At 41.2% G+C, this 18,868-nt stretch overlaps 1 protein-coding gene across 2 annotated transcripts in view; it reads right to left on the bottom strand.

Annotated features, from left to right (window-relative positions):
* rorb (RAR-related orphan receptor B) overlaps window positions 1-18,868 on the bottom strand; it is a 30,051-nt gene that overhangs the window by 3,894 nt on the left and 7,289 nt on the right. The window contains exons 1-9 of one of the 2 annotated variants that reach the window (XM_077600126.1): window positions 8,980-9,433; window positions 6,177-6,262; window positions 5,962-6,103; window positions 4,443-4,877; window positions 3,330-3,451; window positions 2,951-3,083; window positions 2,766-2,873; window positions 2,566-2,676; window positions 1,697-1,809 (exon numbers count right to left, since the gene is read on the bottom strand). In XM_077600126.1, the coding sequence (XP_077456252.1) occupies window positions 1,697-1,809; window positions 2,566-2,676; window positions 2,766-2,873; window positions 2,951-3,083; window positions 3,330-3,451; window positions 4,443-4,877; window positions 5,962-6,103; window positions 6,177-6,262; window positions 8,980-9,019 (1,290 nt within the window). In that variant the 5' untranslated portion in view covers window positions 9,020-9,433. Of the gene's footprint in view, window positions 1-1,696; window positions 1,810-2,565; window positions 2,677-2,765; window positions 2,874-2,950; window positions 3,084-3,329; window positions 3,452-4,442; window positions 4,878-5,961; window positions 6,104-6,176; window positions 6,263-8,979; window positions 9,434-18,868 lie in introns of those variants that run through there. The other variant, XM_077600127.1, reaches the window with a different exon arrangement.

Raw genomic sequence — 18,868 nt, 5'->3', positions numbered from 1 at the left:
GCCATAGGTTCCCTACCCCTGGGGTACACCATCCTCTACAGCTGTCACAACTACGGCAAGCAGCCCCCGACTCTACTATTTTCTCCGTAGAAAAAGTACTTCGCAGTGACTGCTGGGATATGTAGTTCTTTTGTCAATACACCCAATGGATTGTGGCCTGTATACATCGACATCAACACAGCTTGACGAAGCATGGAAAGCAGCGTTGGAATAGTTGCGCTAGCTACTAGCTAGCTACTATTTGCGAATAGATTGTGGCCGCCTGAACGAACGTATAAAACTCAGCATTTTCGATGACTCATATGGACAATTGTTCAATTCGGACACCGAAAATGAGGACTTTGATGGATTTGTGGGTGATGATGACGTGAGTACATTGTCAAATGGCTAAATAAAGTACAACCAAACTCAGTTTTGCTTCCGTTGCCTTTTTAAAAACGTGTTTTTAGTGTGTGGGTGTAGCGTGTATGTTTAAGATACTGTATGTTTTGCCATGCCTGGCTGCGTCTATAAAAACGGTGCGTCCTCTGTGTGTGTCAAATACAGAAATAGCACTCGTTATTGACACTGCGGCTTTAAATGCGATGCGCCATATAGTCGTGAAAATACGGTAGTCAGTTTAGCCCTCCGTTCCAATTCAGTGCCGAGTGAGCTCGAAGTTTTAAAGCCTGAGACATGCACTTTTTGCTTCAAGTTGAAAGGACTTCAGTTCTATTGAAATTGTATTGGATTTATTGTGTAAGGATTTTCTATTGTTGTGATTTAATACAGTTCAGTGCTTGCATTCAATTTTGTTTGTTTTCACATTCCAACTTGTTCGTTCATTTAATGCAGCAGATTTTTTTAGAGTAGAAGTCGGACTTTTTTGTAGTTTAGCTGGGCCTGCGACTATTACGCAATTGTGACTTGTGTTTTTTGTGATGTAGTTTTTTTAGGGTGCTATCTATTATGTCAGCCTATCGTTCTCAATTTTACTTTAACGCACAGGTGTCAAAGTGGCGGCCCGGGGGCCTAATCTGGAACGCTGCATCATTTTGCGCAGACCGAAAAAGTAAACCATGAGTACCGATTTTCTATTTAAGGATCAAATTCAAATGAAGATTATAGATGTATATTATATTCCTGATTTCCCCCTTTTTAAATCAATAATTGCCATTTTAATCCAATTTTTAAAAATGTTTTTAGTTCAAAAAGCATTTTGTAAAAATCTAGATTTTTATCAATATTTTCTGTTTTCCACTTGAACTTAATTAAAAAAAATATTTTGTTTCCTTTTGAAATGAAAAACAAATCATTAAAAGACCTTTACCCTTATTAAGAACAAAAAAATCCGCAAACATTGTTTTAGATTTATTTTAAAAAATGCATTATTTAAGGCCAGTTCTTTTAATCCGATTTTTAAAAAAAATACATAAATATTATTTCTAAAATGGTCCCAGCCACATGAAATGGAGTTGACCTTAACACAGCCCAAGTTTGACACCCTTGCTTTAACGTATATTTGTTCTCGGTTGCTGAATTAAGTAACTTTTATCTCAGGCCATAGTTAGGACTAAATTGTCTTTTTTTCCTCATGCCTCTGTCTAAAAGTGTACTGATTCTAATCCATGTTGACATTAGCAGTTGGAAAAAAACTAGTTTTGACATGTTTGCCCTTTGTATGTGCTCGCATGATTTAGCATTTGGTTTTTCCTACCTTAGCCAATGCATCCTCATCCATGTGGTTCTTCTGCATAATGTGTTGAAGGGCAAAGTAGATCTTCTCCTGAAGTTTTTGCACTTTGCGGGGCTCCATCAACCATGGACGGTCTGAAAAGGGGATTGAAGGACAGGATTAAAAAAAAAAAAATCATAATTCTGCTTAGACCGTGCGTGCTAACAAACAATTCTATGAAATGACAAAACCCAAAGCAATTCAATTGCATTCAAATTGGCTTTTATAAACTAGGAACTCTGTAGGAGTTTAAAAAAAATGTTCAAAGCTATACATTTATTATCATAGGTAAGATTTCCTGATGCTGTTTAATCTATTTCTTTTTGAAACATCAGATTTTTTGAAAGGAATCAAGTCCAATTTATTATAGTGAGCCCAAGAAATGTTCTGTTTACAAATGCAGATGTATTTTTTTTTGACTTGCAATCTGATTTGTTACAAGGATCCTGATCCCATGCCAAAATTTGTCATCCTGAAATACTAATATAACCATCAACTGATATTTTTAGTGTTAAAGGGTTACATCGCTGTTTTCGTTTATCGCGGCCATGTCTGGTCTAGATAAACCGCGATAATCGAGGGATTACTGTAGTCCCACTCAGCCGGCATGTTTGCCAAATGCTTTGTTTTCCAGTAAATTTCCACAACTGCTGGATCGATTCTGGTCTTGCGACCAAATCCATCACTGCCCGATACACCACAAAGAACCGGATGAGGACACGACTAATCCTTGGCACAAAAACTAAGTACTGCAAACACCCAAAGAGACTTAAAAACCAGACAGAGTGCAATGAAGTGATCATTCGCGTGCATTTCGCTTGGGATTCCACCACAACGAGATGTTCACTGACCCGTGGAGATGAGGACGGCCGCCGAGAAGAGGGCGATCTCCTCTTCCGTCAGCTGCAGCGAGCACAAACTCTTGGCAAAGTCGAACACGGCGCTGACCAAGTCATCGCAACCTTGAACGCCAACACAAAGACCAAAACGGAAGAACGTCAGTTGGGACTCCCGGGGTGAAGCATCCAACGTTTTCTGTGGCTCAACTTACCGAGAGCTTTGAACATCTGCATGCCGCCGTACTTGCCCTCGAAGAGCACGGTGTTGTTGAGGGGGTTGAAGGCCCTGCACATCCTCACCAGGACCACCTCCAAACAACCTGAAAGAGCCCACACCGTGACCTTCGGAAGCCGCAATGTGGTCTCGCCGTGAGTCGGCTTGGGTCCGAGGACTCACCCGACTTGAGCAGGAGGATCTGGTCATTTTGACACAGCTCCATGAACCCTGAGATGCGCTTGGCGAACTCCACCACGTACTGGATGGCGTGCGTGATCTGGATGGCGCACTGCTGCCACAACACGTCCCGAGGCTAAAAGATAGCACACGACTTCCTTGGTGAGTTCTTTGTGTTCTTTTTAGTCATGTCATAGTAGACTTTTGTTATTGAAATAAGTCCCGATGAATGCGGGTCTTGGTGAAAACAATGCATTTGGCCATTGATGACCATATATAGGAAGATCGTATTAGTATAATGATGCAAGCGGAATTTAATGTTTTGGAAACTAAACGGGAAATTTTAAAAGAAAGATATAATAGGGCAAAAAATGGAGTTCACCTTGCTCTGATACATTTTGACCTCCTCGTAGGAGTGTGTCTGCCAGGCCAACTGTTGTAGCTCCTCTGCCGTGTACTGACAGGTCTCCAGGTGAGACTTGATGATATTCTGAGCAATCCGATCTGTAGGAGAGGGACAGCGTCGACATTCAGTACCTCACAAACACTTCATTTCTGTTTTGAAAAAAAAGGCTTTTTGGTGGAACTCCATGATGGAATATATGTAAAGATAGAGTAAGACGTAAAACACTGATTATGCAAAAAAAAAAAAAAATGGAGTGGACCAAATCGCACACCAATTTGCATGTCATAGGCTTAATATTGTTGCAAATGTGCAAAAAAAACTTTCACACCAGATTTTATACACTTTGTGGTGTGCTAAATGTAAGAAAACTTTGCTCTTAATATTGTTGTAAATTTGCAAAAAAAAACACCTAAAACTTTAGCACCAGATTTTAAACACTTAGTGGTGCGCTAAATTAAGAAAATGTTGCTCTTAATATTGTTGTAAATGTGCAAAAAAAATGGAGCGGACCAAATTGCACACCAATTTGCATGTCAATGCAATTAATATCGTAAATGTGCAATAAAAAAGACAAACTTTCACACCAGATTTTAAACACTTTGTGGCGCACTAAATGTAAGAAATTGTTGCTCTTAATATTGTTGTAAATGTGCAAAAAAAATGAATACTAAAACATTCACACCAGATTTTAAACACGTTGTGGCGCATTAAATGTAAGAAAATGTTGGTGTCTTTTTAACCGAAAAAGGCACCCCAAAAAATCCTGGGTTGCAAAAAAAAAAAAAAAAAAAAAATGCAACATGGAAAAGGAAACCCATCCAAAAATAATCGGACTAAATGTACATTTGTCCGGACCAAAGAATGCAAACTGAGGGCATTAATTGTGAGATTACGCCATTATTCTTTCCAAATGAAGCGTGCCAGCAGTTATGTAATTTCCTACCACAGTTTCGATGTTAATATGGACATGATTTAGTCGTTTTTTTGTCCAACTGATGCAAAGAAGACCCTCTTTCGCTTTGTTCAATTTCCTAGAAACTCTCCTAGAAAAATAGTTGGAGGTCTTGTATCGACGAGGTCTAGCCTTACCCAGTTCTCCCATGCTGACGTTGTTGTGAACCAGTTGGCTGTCCTGGTACCCCCCATAGCTGAAGAGGTTAGGGACCGGCGTCAGGTCGTACACCGGTTCTTGCTTGATGTGCTTCATGCCCGACATGTCCAAACCGGACTGGTCGGGAGACGGCTGGGTGGATTCCATCCCGTAGTAGCCCCCGGGCAGCCCGCCGCCGCCGTTGCCGTGGCCGCCCTTGGGCAGGTCGATGACGTGACCGTTGGCGTAGGTGCCCCCGATTTCATGGTTGAGGGTGGACAGTCCGTTGGTTAGACTGGATGAGTAGACGCGGGCCAGGGCTTCCGCTTCGCCCGTCTGTTGCTGCCGCTGCTCCTGTAGTCGCGCCTGGTGCTTCTGGACTTCGGCGTAAAGACTGTCGCGTTGTTTCTTGGACATGCGGCCGAACTTGACCGCTGATGGAAAGGAAATGGGGGGGAAAAAAAGGGATGCAGGAACTTTTTAGGTCTTGTAAAGCAGCATTTTTATAAATCATTTCCTTATCATATTCTCTCATTTTTGTGTTTCCTCACATCTTTCATACAAAATTGGGAGACTGACCAATTTCAAAAGCTCTAGTTGTTAGTTGTGTGAGGACCGTGGAACAAATGAGAGAATTTACATATACTACTTACAAAATTTTCAAGTTACGGAAAAAGTCTTGGAACCAATTAATTTTGTAAGTAGAGGTACGATTGCATATCTGTTTGTGACTTTAGTTAAGTTTTTATAAATCATTTCCTTGTAATTTTCTCTCATTTTTGTGTTTCCTCACATATTTCATAAAAAATTGGGACACTTTGACCCATTTTAAAGGCTCTAGTTGGTCGTTGTGTGAGGACCGTGGAACGAATGAGAGAATTTACATATAAAGTACACTTCTACTTACAAAATTTTCAAGTTACGGGAAAAAGTTAATTTTGTAAGTAGAGGTACGACTGCATATCTATTTGTGACTTTAGTTAAGTTTTTATAAATCATTTCCTTATAATTTTCTCTCATTTTTGTGTGTTTCCTCACATCTTTCATACAAAATCAGGACACTGACAATTTAAAGGGTTTGGTTGGTCGTTGTGTGAGGACCGTGGAACGAATGAGAGAATTTACACATAAAGTACACCTACTTACAAAATTTTCAAGTTACGGAAAAAGTTAATTTTGTAAGTAGAGGTACGACTGCATATCTATTTGTGACTAGTTAAGTTTTTACAAATCATTTCCTTATAATTTTCTTTCATTTTTGTGTGTTTCCTCACATCTTTCATTCAAAATTGGGACACTTTGACTAATTTTAAAGGCTCTAGTATGTAGTTGTGTGAGGACCGTGGAACGAATGAGAGAATTTACATAGAAAGTACACTTCTACTTACGAAATTTTCAAGTTACGGAAAAAGTGAATTTTGTAAGTAGAGGTACGACTGCATATCTATTTGTGATTTAACTTAAGTTTTTGCTTTTGGTTACAGGACACAACTAGAGCGTGGATGAGAAGGGCCTTACCGTCTCTGGACATTCCCAAGGCCAGACACTTCTGAAGGCGGCAGTGTTGGCATCGGTTGCGATTTGTTCTGTCGATGAGGCAGTTCCTCTGGCGAGGGCAGGAGTAGGCCGCATTGTTTTGCTGACTCCTCCTGAAGAATCCCTGCTCACACGTCAACAGGTAGGTCAGTCGCTAGGTCAATAAGTCGACAAACTGCGCTTTGACGGGGTCTTACCTTACAGCCCTCGCACGTGATGACTCCGTAGTGGATCCCTGATGATTTGTCTCCGCAAATTTTGCACGGTATCACTTCGATTTGGGCTGTAGGCGGAAAAAGAGGAGGGTTACAAATAACATTTGGGTTTTTTTGCAAATCAGTTGTGCAGCAAAAAGAAGCACGAAACTATTTTGTTCTCAGAATAAATTTGTATAAGAAATGTCCAATGTAATGAATTGGGCTCTCTTGATTGGATATTCCTCAACTTTTATGCTCTGTTCTGCAAAGTTTCTTTCTCAAGTGTAAATATACATTTAGAGCACAGGTGTCAAAGTGGCAGCTCGGGGGCCAAATCTGGCCCTCCGCATCATTTTGTCCGGCCCGAGAAAGTAAATCTTGAGTGCCGACTTTCTGTTTTAGGATCAAATTAAAATGATTATAGATGATGTATATTAAATTTCCTGATTTTCCCCCTTTTAAATCAATAATTGTAATTTTTTATTCCATTTTTTCTGTGTTTTTAGTTCAAAAATCATTTTGTAAAATCTAAAAATATAGAAAAATAGCTAAAATATACATTGTTTTAGATCTGTAAAAAACTGAATATTCAGGGCTTTTAATCCAGTTCTTTTAATCCATTTGTAAAAAAAAAAAAAATCTAAAATGGTTCAGCCCACATAAAACCGAGTCTGACACCCTTGATTTAGAGTATAGAACATACTGTATATGTATTTTTTTGCAATATAAATACCTCAGGGTTATTTTAATTCATGTAAAAAACAATGCAATGAGTGAAATAGAGCCCTCTTGATAATCATTTGATTCTCTAGTCTGAATATAAATATCTAGTAGTGTAGTGTGTATGTATTTTTTGCAATATATATTTTGCTGACAGTTATAGACTTCCAATTCATTTCACCTGGGAAGGTTGGCATGGACTGATCGATCATATTTCACTGCCATTAACAGCAATAGACGGCCAGTTAACTCAAAGTATAGATTGTACGTCTATCATGATTTAAATATCTAAAATATAATAAATTTTTTTTTTTTTTTTACCCGATCCGATCCTCTGGAAAATAACATGACCGGACTCGACTTTCCCAATCTCGAGACACAAACGACACATTTTGCTACGTCATTTTAGACCACCAGTGCAAAGTCTTATCAAAGCAAAGAAAAAAACCAAACAAACTCATGTAACCTTGTTTTCCGTGGAGTTCTTACAAGATTCTCCCCAAAAAAACCCTTTACAAGGTCAGCGTGACACGTAAACCTTGTGCCCGTCTTTGTAGGAGTTCCTCTAATGACCCGAGCGACACCATGGACCGCACACGTGTCCTGGAGCACACGCTCATGGCAGCATTATTCTGGATCTACTCTTTGTGTTCCACTTGAAGGAAGGAAGCCCCCCCCGTGCAGGTTAGTCTTATTACCCATCACCCAAAAGCTAACGTTACATCCTCTGTGAACACTTTTCACTCACCTGAGCAAAATGTCTCCCTGGCCATTTTCCTTCATTTATTCCACTGTCAATTCCTAATAGTTTGGATTTATTTAATAAGGGACAGCCCATATTAATGAACATATTTATTTTATTCACGTTATTGGACATATATAATATGAAAATATGTAAGATTGTAGACGAAGGCCAATTTTCATCTTTAGTCCCCCCACACTTTTTGCATTGAAAAAATTTCAAACAACACCACCATCTGAAAATCTTTTAATTTAAAACAATGTCGCCTATATTAACAAGAGTCATTCTCATCAACATTTTATCAGTAGAAATCACATAAACCTCCAAAATTATTGCAAAATTAAATTTTTCACACTGACTCAGCTAATGTCACCAAAAGTTTGATGTTTAGTGATGCAAAAATAAGTAATGTCATGTTTTGAATCACATAATTTTATGACTTCTTCTTCAAATATTACTTAAATCTAATGTAACGCCAAAAAAAACTGTCGCCAAAAGTTGAGGCCCTAGAAACAAAAAAACTGCCGGTTCATGTTAGAGAAAAATAAGCAACAAAATGACAGTTTCACAATAGTATAATCAATAATTAAACGTTCATCATATTTTGATCTTAACCTTGAAATAGTTCACTTTAATCTCGTCATATTCATATTCATTTTTCCTCTCTGAATATCACATTGTATGACTTCTTGCAATTTCCTGCGGCACACCATTGTTAGGAAACGCTGTACTCGACACACATACACAGTCACCTCTAGAGCCAGCCCTTGTTGACGTGTTGGATTTTTTTGGTACAAAATGTTGCAGTGGGGGAGGAGCTTTGTGTTGGAAGATTTTGTAAACTAAGGCGGCATCTGCATATTTAACAGTATTGTTCCAATTCAGGCATTTGTGTTTTTTTAAATATCTGACAGTGGTGGTGCGTTTTTGGCTTTCTGTCCAATAGCTTGCTTATAAATAGCTTCAATTGGTTTTAGTGTTGTTTTGATGGTCGATGACCAACTTGTTACTTGTTAGGCAATAAGTCATGTGTGATATGATCATTGTGTCAAAATATAATTTTGCTGACTCAGGTGTTAGATTGTGTCCAATGAAACTAAAACTGGACAAATTGAATATAATAATTTTATTGAGCGTGTTTTTTATCTGTCGTTTAAAGACGAGTTGAGTCAAAAGTGATTCTTAGGTTTTTAAACTCTTGGACTACATTTATTGTTTTTCCTTGGACAAAAAACGCTGTTATTCGTCGCTCTTTTTGACAAGTACATGCAGACAGACAGTCTTAGATACGTTTAAGTGTAGTTGACTACATCTACATTCCCCCTTGCAAGGTTTACTCACTGTGCATCGGGAGCTCCATGTACAGCCAAAGGCACGGCATGGGAACAACACAAGCTCCTTTGAACCTTTGACAAATTCCACACGCGAGCAAGCGCACCTGTCGCGGAGAACGTCGCGAGGAACGTCGCGAGCATCGGCGGGACGGAAAGGGAAAGCCGCTCTTCCTTTTCAGCGAGACGTAGATAGATGTACGCCGGTCGGTCTGCTGAGATGGCACACTGTCTAAAGAGATTATGCTGCCGATCTAATCCCAAATTATTTAGCCACGAGCCGCCGGTGCCGAACGCGGGTTTATAAAAAGAAATCCAACCAATCGGACGGAACTCTTTGCATGCTTCCAAAGTGCCAAACAATGACAATTTTGGCTTTTGCCAACAATTCGTCTATTGATTAAATCGGGTTTTGAGGCCACACCCAGAAAAATATACGCATAGAAATGATAATACATTTGGGAATAATTTGATTTTGAAAGAGCCCTGATTGGTAGAAGATTATGAAAACTAGAAAGTCAATGCTCCGTATACGTATCTAGTCGCCCCTTATGGATATTTACATATATAGCATGTTTTTATATAGCATGTGAGTACTCAATATATTAAATAATTATGTGTAGTTGCATAATCCCTTGGCATGTCAAGCCATCAAACTTCTGCTATTGCTGTGATGCCTTTATTGCGTTTATTTTTTGTACCAAAATAGTTGCTAAATTGCTGTTAGCTAACTTGTGAAGCAATGGGCAAAATAGAAATCCCCGTTTTGAGAAGAAAAATACTTCGCTTGCTTGACTGTATTTATGTCCTCATACTATTTTTCAATTTTTTTTGTATGTATTTTGACGATCCGATACCCATATTTTTCGATCAGTAAAATTAGCGCAAAAACTCATGTACGCATTAAATGTCCGCTCTTATTTTTGCTTTGTTTACAAATATGAAGCGATGCTTTGTTACTATCACTGGGAAAAGTAGTCCCTCTCAGCGGACATATTTTCTTAATTGTTTGATTTCTAGCAGCCAAAAAAGCACCATGGAACTGAAAATACTGGATCAGATCCAATAATCTTGGCAAATTCTGTAGTTTCTGATACTCCAGAAACGTCTGTATTGTATTGGGAGATCACTCTAAGCATCTTTTGTAAACGATTGCGTTTATAGTACATTTATAGTATACTTGGACATCTAATTTAGAGTGTATAGATTCTTTTATTTTTTAAATACCTAAAGGTACGAGAGTAGTTAGTACGTCTGCCTCACAGTTGTGACATCTCGGGTTCAAGCTCGGGCTCTGGCCTTCCCGTGTGCAATTTTCATGTTCTCCCCCGGGCTTGCGCGGGTTTTTACCGGGTGTCCGCATCCCAAGAACATACATGGAAGGCTTATTGATCCCTCCAAATTGTCCGTACGTACTCAGTGTGTGCTTGAGAGGTTTTTAGTTTTTGCATCTACACGGCAATTGGCTACTTACTGCCCATAGCTAGCTTTGATAGGCTCCAGCACCCCCACGACCCTTGTCAGGATTAATAGTGAATGAATACAGCATAAAAGCAGTTTTGCTCCATTTGATCATGCCTACATTTTACTACTTCTGAGTGGATATACTTATAAGCACATACCGTATTTTTCGGACTATAAGTCGCACCCGAGTTGAAGCAGCCAAATAATGCACAAGGAAAAAAAATCTATAAGTCACATTAGAGTATTAATTCCACTTTTGGAAGGCCATTTTTTATTTTATTTAATCAGAACCCAAAACCTAACATACGTTAAAGCAAGAACAGTAAAACGAAGAAAAACGGGCTCAATAGGCATCTGCTAACACACACATTTTTCAGATAAATTAAAATAAAATAAAAAACACTTTACAAGCTGTTGTGCTCAGAGAGGGGAAAAAAACAACATAAGTCTCCCTTAAGTATTCGTCATAAAACCGGCCAAGCGATTAAAAACCCCCCAGAAAAAACAAAAACAAAGTGTGACTTATAGTCCGTAAAATACAGTACTCCAGATTTCTCTTGATTTCCTGCAAAGATTGGTCTCCCCAAGAGCAGCACATGTTAACAGGCCTGCTTCAGTGCTTCCATTATATCTCTCTCTCTATCCACTGGATGCCTTCATAGCCCGTGGGAGATTTCTACTCCTTCCCGTACTGCATAATTGTGCCCAAAGGAGCATTAACATGCGGGTTATGAGCATTGTTTCAACCAGCCACCACTTTTTTATTTATTTTTTTGTTTTTTTTCCCCGCACAAATGAAAAGAACACCAAAGTGCTTTCACGGCACGTGCGTGCGTTTCCCCAACCGTGTGTGCGTGTGCGTGTGGGTGTGCGCCGGTTGCCGGCGGCGACTGTCAGGTAGGATATAGAGATACGGTCATGACAGCATCGCCGTTGCCAGGGCGACCACCCACTCGCCGCACTCGTCTGGCTGTCGGCGCGATGATGCGCTAAGCCGTCACACTCTCAAAGGAAGTGATGTCAGCCAGTGTCCCGTTTGCAGCCCCCCCCCCGTCAGTCTCTTTCTGTCTCCGACGCTGAGGATTTAGGAATTGTTCAAGCAAAAAAGACTCCCACTTCTTCTCCTCGTAGACAATAGTTGTTTTCGCTCTGTTTTATACCGCGGCCGCGCTCGTGGATTAACGGCCAATTGGCGGGGAGTGAGTGATATGGGATGTACAAAGACGGCAACTTTAGGAATTTCTACGCCGTTAAACTTTCGGTGAAAAGTGTATATTGTTTTTTTTTTATCCATGACAAAAATGTGTTGTTTTAAAAGGAAACTGCCTTTTAAAACAGAATAATCTTAAAATGTTTCATCCTTAATCCGAAAGTCTGTTTTTTTTCAGTTTGTCGATAGTTTTTGTTTCAGTTTTGTGCATTGTGCTTAGAGTACATGTGTCAAAGTGGCGGGCCGGGGGCCAAATCTGGCCCGGCGCATCATTTTGTGTGGCCCGGGAAAGTGAATCATGAGTGCCAACTTTCTGTTTTAGGATCAAATTCAAATGAAGAGTATAGATGTTTATTAAATTTCCTGATTTCCCCCCTTTTAAATCAATAATTGTAATTTTTTAATCAATTTTTACTGTGTTTTTAGTTCAAAAATCATTTAGAAAAATCAAAAAAATATATTTAAAAAAAGCTAAAATAAACATTGTTTTAGATCAATAAAAAAACTAAATATTCAGGGCTTTTAATCCAGTTCTTTTAATCCATTTATTAAAAAAAATCTAAATATTATGTCTAAAATGGTCCGGCCCACATGAAATCAAGTTGACGTTAAAGCGGCCCGCGAACCAACCCGAGTCTGACACCCTTGGGTTAGAGGGTCGCAGTTTTGGGGTCGAGGGTTCAATCCCAGGTGGGTCCTCGTAGTGTGCAGTTTGCATGTTCTAACCTGGGCTTGCGTGGGTTTTCTCCCGGTACTCGGGTTTAGTCCCACATCCCAAAAATATGTATGCTGAGCGTGGGTGGCTTTTCTACGGGAGACCGTGAACCCTTTCCAACGGATTAAGTGACCCAAAATTTAAATTCTTTCAATTATAAGTTAATGATATGCTAAATTGTTCCTAGGTATGATTGCGTGGCTTTTCTCCGGGCACTCGAGTCTCGTCCCACATTCCAAAAAAAACATGCGTGCTAAGCTAATTGACGACACGAAATTGCCCTTAGCTATGATTGGTTGTCCGTTGTCTCCTGCAATTGACTAGCCACCGATTCAGGATGACCGTAGTTGGCTGAGATAGGCTCCGGCACCCTGCAACTCTTGTGAGGATAATCGGTAATTGAACGAAAATGTTAGGTAATGTCATACGTGTCCATCTTCAGAATTCCGGATTGAGAATCCGGTCAAAAAGCCAATTTTGACGATAATTCCGGGAGGGAGGATGTTTGAGTGACAGGCAGCTCCGTGGAGCAGCAGCAGGAGTGTGTGTTTGTGTGTGTGTGCACGTGTGTGTGTGTTTATCTTGAGGTTGTTACGTAAGAGCGGGACTTGCAACGCTGGCGATTCCTCAGCTCAGAGGAGGATCAGTCTCAAGCTCGTGGGAGAAAGAGGAAGACAACTTTAGAAAATAACAAGGCCAGATCGCTACGCTGTTAACTTTGCACGTGTGTGCGTCTGTGTGCGTCTGTGTGCGTGTGTGTGTGTGTGTGTGTATAGCTGATTGTGGCCATGAGGACTATATTACACCAGCACGTGCATTATCATAATTGATTTTTAATGAAGTGAGCCTCTCTTGTGTATTTCCTGGGCTGCCCCTCTTTAAATAGATCCCTAATTATCGACATCGTGCTACTGGGGGTGGGGGAGGGGGGGGGGGGGGGGGGCTGGTTAGCATGTTGCCGCCGGTATCGTTATAATATTTCCTCTTATAACACACGTATTGAGGATGAGCAGAAATGTACGTGAATGTGAATGTGACTTTGGAAATTTATCACGTGACACAAAATAGGGTCCGCAAGGTGTGGGTGTACATGAGCGTGTACTCTACGTGTCTTTGGAAAAGGTAGACTGGACGTGGAAGTTTTGGTTCTTGTAGACCACATGTGTCAAAGTGGCGGCCCGGGGGCCAAATCTGGTCCGCCGCATCATTTTGTGTGGCCCGGGAAAGTAAATGCTGAGTGGCGACTTTCTGTTTTAGGATCAAATTAAAATGAAGAGTATAGATGTATATTAAATTTCCTGATTTTCGCCCTTTTAAATCAATAATTGTCATTTTTTAATCATTTTTTTCTGTGTTTTTAGTTCAAAAATCATTTGGTAAAATCTAAAAATATATATATAAAAAAAGCTAAAATAAACATTGTTTTAGATCTATAAAAAACTGAATATTCAGGGCTTTTAATCCAGTTCTTTTAATCCATTAAAAAAATATCTAAATATTATAACTAAAATGGTCCGGCCCACATGAAATCAAGTTGACGTTAATGTGGCCCGCGAACCAACCCGAGTTTGACACCCTTGTTGTAGACCATAGACCAGCGGAGTCAGACGTGCGGCCCCTGGCACGCTAGGGGGTCCAATCTGGGTTGCTCTGCCTGACTTTGTAGCTCGTTCGTAATGTACGTAAGAATTAAGTGCCTTAGTTTTTTGGACTCTTCACAATCACTTTCATTCGCCTCCTGCTTTCAAAACAGGGCCTTCAATGGCAGCCAATGAGCTCCTAAGCAAGCTAAAAATGCCCCAAAACCAACAAGAAGTCACCTGGAAAAGCCTCCAAATCTGCAGGCACCCTGGAAAGTCCCTCGAAATGAATAGTAAAGATCCCAAATTGAGCCAAAGTACCCTAAAACACCCTGAAATTGACTCAAAATGAACACACTGACAAGAGTCCAATCCACTTAAACTGTCTGTGCATGCTCATCTTTCAGTGCATTCATTCGCCCCTCCCATTCAAAATGGATTGGACGCCTAACGCCGTCATTGGCGGCTAGCAAGTCAACTTTTGGGGCGAGTTTGACATCCCTGCCGTAGACAAACGCCAAAACTTTGACCCGTAACTTTTGCGTGACTCCAGGAAGGCAACCAAAACTCCTCCCCCGCCTTCCCAGGGGTCCACTCATTGCGGATGGCGTCCCCCCCGCCATATTCCAAACACCAACGTCTTCTATCCGACTTAACGAGATCCGATCTCGCGTGATAAAGAAAGCGACGCTCGTTAAACGCGAAGGAGCGCCACGGCGGGCTCAGATGCCTCCTTCTGAATGGCGTTGTCGCGATTCGCCGCTTCAGTGGCTTTGACGTAAGTGGCTGTGTGACTGGGAAATCGTCTCTCTTTCCGTATTTCCTGATCTATTTCCATCCCGGCGGCAAAACTCCTCGTCTCGTGGCGCCGAGAGAGAGGAAAAGAGCTTTTTCTTTTCCCGTCCGCCGATGATGAAAAACCAGCGGCGAAAAAAACTTCTGGGGCCGCCATTGCCGAGCGAATTAAGTCAGGCTTGTGGGAATAGCGCTCGGCTGCGTCTCCTCTCATGTTTGCACTTCTTACCGTGCCTTTAAAAGTCATGGAATGTTCCTCCGCCTATGGATTGGAATGAAATAAAGCGCCCCGTCGCCTTACTTGCGAAACGTCTCAAATTCGGCAAAGAGTCGTGGACGGTCTTTTTTGGGGACAAACTCATTTTCAGGGAGCGTCCATACTGCTTGTCTTTGTTGGAAAAGAACGCTACTTTAGACTTTAATACGCGAAATTTGATCAAGTTTTTTATACCGTGGTGAATACTCTGTCCTATATCAGTCATTCCTTTATTATTTTAGTGGCCCATCCCACCTCACTATAGTATCAATCTTATTATTTGTCTTAATATACACTAAGTCTAACAGCATCATGAGGTATAATGCGTATTATTTTAGTGGCCTATGGCACCCCACAATATGTCTAATTCATATCAAATGACACATACTAATCATTGTTTTAGTGGCCTATCAATCTTGTTATTTTTCTTCATCTATAATCCTTATAAAGCGTGATTTATGGGTGTGTGTGTGGGTATGTTAAGATTCTCTCGCTACGTTTGTCCAAACCGTGCAACCTAGAGAGTTGAAATATTTTTATGGTGACCAGAAACGGCTGTCCGATCCTAATAGACGAGTGATTCAATTTCTTAACCTTCTCTCAGTGTGTAAACCTAATCTTTTATTTGTTAAACAGCCATTTTTCAAAAGAGATTTTTTTTTAATAGCGCAACAATTATCTTTTGATTTGACCGGCGAAAATATATGTTTAATACGTATCAAATGACAGATACTCCTCGTTTTAGTGGCCTATCAATCGCATTATTTTCTTAATATACAGTAAGTTTAACACTGTCATGAGATGCAATACGTATTGTTTTAGTGGGCTATCCTACCTAACTTGGGGATCAATCTTTTTCTTCTTAATATGAAACATATATTATACCTATTTAACATATAGGTATCAAAAGAGACACTCATTGTTTTAGTGGCCTACCAATCTCATCATTTTCCTTAATACTCTACATCAAGTCTAACCGCAAGTATAATTAATTTAACTCCTATCCCAGTTAACTATGGGATCCATGTTATGTATTCCATTTTTCCTTAAAAAAGCAGCCCTATTAAAAATCCCATAGGTGCTCTCCTTGCAAATTCAGTACGACACACACACTCTCCACCCCTTAGAAAAGCCACTGTCATCAAAACCCCTTCGCAACCGCCACCCTTTGCCAGCACAACCGTCCCCACACCCACGTACAAACATTCGAAAAAATAATAATATCTTTCGACCCCCCCCTCCCGTGTCAGAGGCCATGAGTTGTCCTGCTCGCCATGCATGCCGCCACAAAGCACCCTGGGTAATTGTTCAGATAGCAGGTCTGGGATCAGCTGCCGTTCGCTCATAGAATACGTCGCCGCGCCGTGATTGGACACCACCGAGAGGGAACAGAAGGGGGCCACTGGCTGTTCTCCAGTGCATCGATTCACGCGCACACATACTTTGGGATATGCTTCAATGCATAAATTACCGCAAGCTGCTTTTGACAAAAAAAGGACATTACAGTACGCCATTCTATACAACCCCCAACACACACACACACACACACACACACACACAATCTCCCACCCAATGTAGCATGTGTCCTCAGATGCATAAGAGGAGAAGGAGGCGTGGGAAAAAATCCACAGGGTAAACCCAACCCCTGCCCCAAACCACACACACACACACACACACACACATACACACACATATACACACACGCATCCAATCTGCCCATCTGCCTCCTCTGATCTGCCTCTCATGGTCACTGTACACACTCAAAACACACACGCACACACACACACGCGCACCCTCGACTCCCCCAGGTGACCCGTAGGACCCCGACGACCTTTGACCTTTCCTTAAGGACCGAGCGAAGGCATCCAAGTGGAACGGGTCCGAGTGTGAGAGGTCCGCATCTGGTCATTAGGGTCCTCCCTCCCCGAATGGGCCGCGAGAGCGCCGCCGCCGCCGACGAGGCACGCACGTGGCCGGGGGCGCTTTCTTATATCGCTGGCGTCACCCCATCGCGCGTGCCGGGCGCCGGCCCTCCCCTGTTTTTGGCCCCGCACGGGAATATGTTTACCCACGCCGGCCGGCCGCCCGGCCGGGCGAGGCGGTTCCCTGGGAAAATAATGTTTGTTGGCGTCGGCCATGTTCTCGTCCTCCTTCGACGCTCCTCCTATGGTGTTACTCTTGAGTCTAATTCTACGTGACAGTGTGTGTGTCTGCAAGTGTGTGTGTATGTGTGTGTGGCTTGGAAAGGGGGGATGGGAGAGAAGAAGGTGGCTATCCCAGGGAGCCAAAGAAAGAAGGACCCGGATAGAAGCCAAGGGAGGGACGTGAGGAGGGTAAAGACAAAGAGGAAAGTGGTCATTTTGGTTTTAGGCCATTATTTAATAGGGAAAAATCATTTGGTAGATTGAGTGTCAAATGGCGTAGACAGATGGAAGGCCTCGCCAGCTATGGTGGAAAACTCGTTTTGTGTGGTTTTCGTTCGGAGGGCCCAACATTGTGTCTGCAAAAATTAATTGGTTGATGAATTGACAGCTTTTTTGATGGTCGATAGAACGTTTAGAAATATTCACATTTTCGTTGCAAATGTTCCCCTTGTATTTTTTCCTAGATATTTTCCTCTTTTAAATATGTTTTAATCGTTAGAAATATATTAATTTTTTGTTTGATTGATTTATTTATTCAGGGCAAAATGGGAAATATTCTGTTTGACTGATATTTTTTAATTTTGTTTTTTGTATTAAAAAACTAACTAAATAATAGCTTTTTGGGGATTAAAATGTGTAATTATTTAAAAAAATAAATAAACTGGGGGAAACAGTAAATATAGTTTTTTCTAACAGTCCTCACTTGAATTTGATCATAAATCATAATGTCGACACGTGTGGTTTAATTTTGCGGGCCGCAAAGGGATGTGGTGGGCCGGATCTGGCCCCCGGGCCGCCATTTTGACACCAGTGCCTTGCAGCAATGTTGTCAAATTGTGTTTTCGGCCTCATTATGCTCATCACAATCGTAAAAATGCCTCAAACCGTTAACAAAACGATCCTTCTTTACTTTTTGAGAAATCCCAAGATTGTCTTTGTTTGAAGAACCAATAAAACATTAGCGCTCGAGTAGATTTAAAAACCTTTTAATTGGCAACATCACCAGCAATAAATACACATGTCGTCCATATTTAACGAACTGCGCACCACCTCTATAATCCTCAAGTGATTTAGCCAAAGTGTAAAAGTAGTACTTTTGTTGAACTCCCTGCTCATTTTCTCACCCAAATAACAGCGTGAAAGCTCAACGCTTTTGCACTTAATCCGCCTCCAGTCGAAAACCGCTAGTGTTAACTTTTGCCGTGTGAAAGGTGCAGCCCGCGAGCCGGAAGTGGCCCGCTAGGGGCTCCGATTCGGCCTGCCCGTCAGGCACGTTGTAGCTCATTCATACTGTCCGTACACAATGAAATCCTGCATTCACCTCCATTTCCTAGTCATTCTTTCGCCCCTTGCCATCACAACGGCAGCCAATGAGTTAACAAGGAACCTTAAAATGCCCCAAAACCAACAGCAAGTCCCCTAGAAATGCCCCAAAATCAGCAGGAGCCGACAAATGAACACAAAGTCCCTCTAAATCAAATTGAAAGGATCTCAAAGTGACCTGTTTTTAAGCTAAAATGGGAGCGAAATTGACGCAAAATGAACTCATTGTCTGCCATTGGCAACAACCCATGTCCAATTCACATAAACTGGCCATTCAGGCAATAACGGCATCCTATCCCTCGAACGAACCTTCATTCGTCCCTCCCAGTCATAACGGATTGGACGTCTAGCACCGTCAAAAAAATCAAATCAAAATCAAAAGCCTTTATTGTCATCTTACACAGCTGCGCAT

This window comes from Stigmatopora argus, chromosome 5 (genome assembly GCF_051989625.1).
Source record: "Stigmatopora argus isolate UIUO_Sarg chromosome 5, RoL_Sarg_1.0, whole genome shotgun sequence".
Lineage (NCBI taxonomy): Eukaryota > Metazoa > Chordata > Actinopteri > Syngnathiformes > Syngnathidae > Stigmatopora > Stigmatopora argus.
This window is presented reverse-complemented; position numbering and strand designations above follow the sequence as displayed.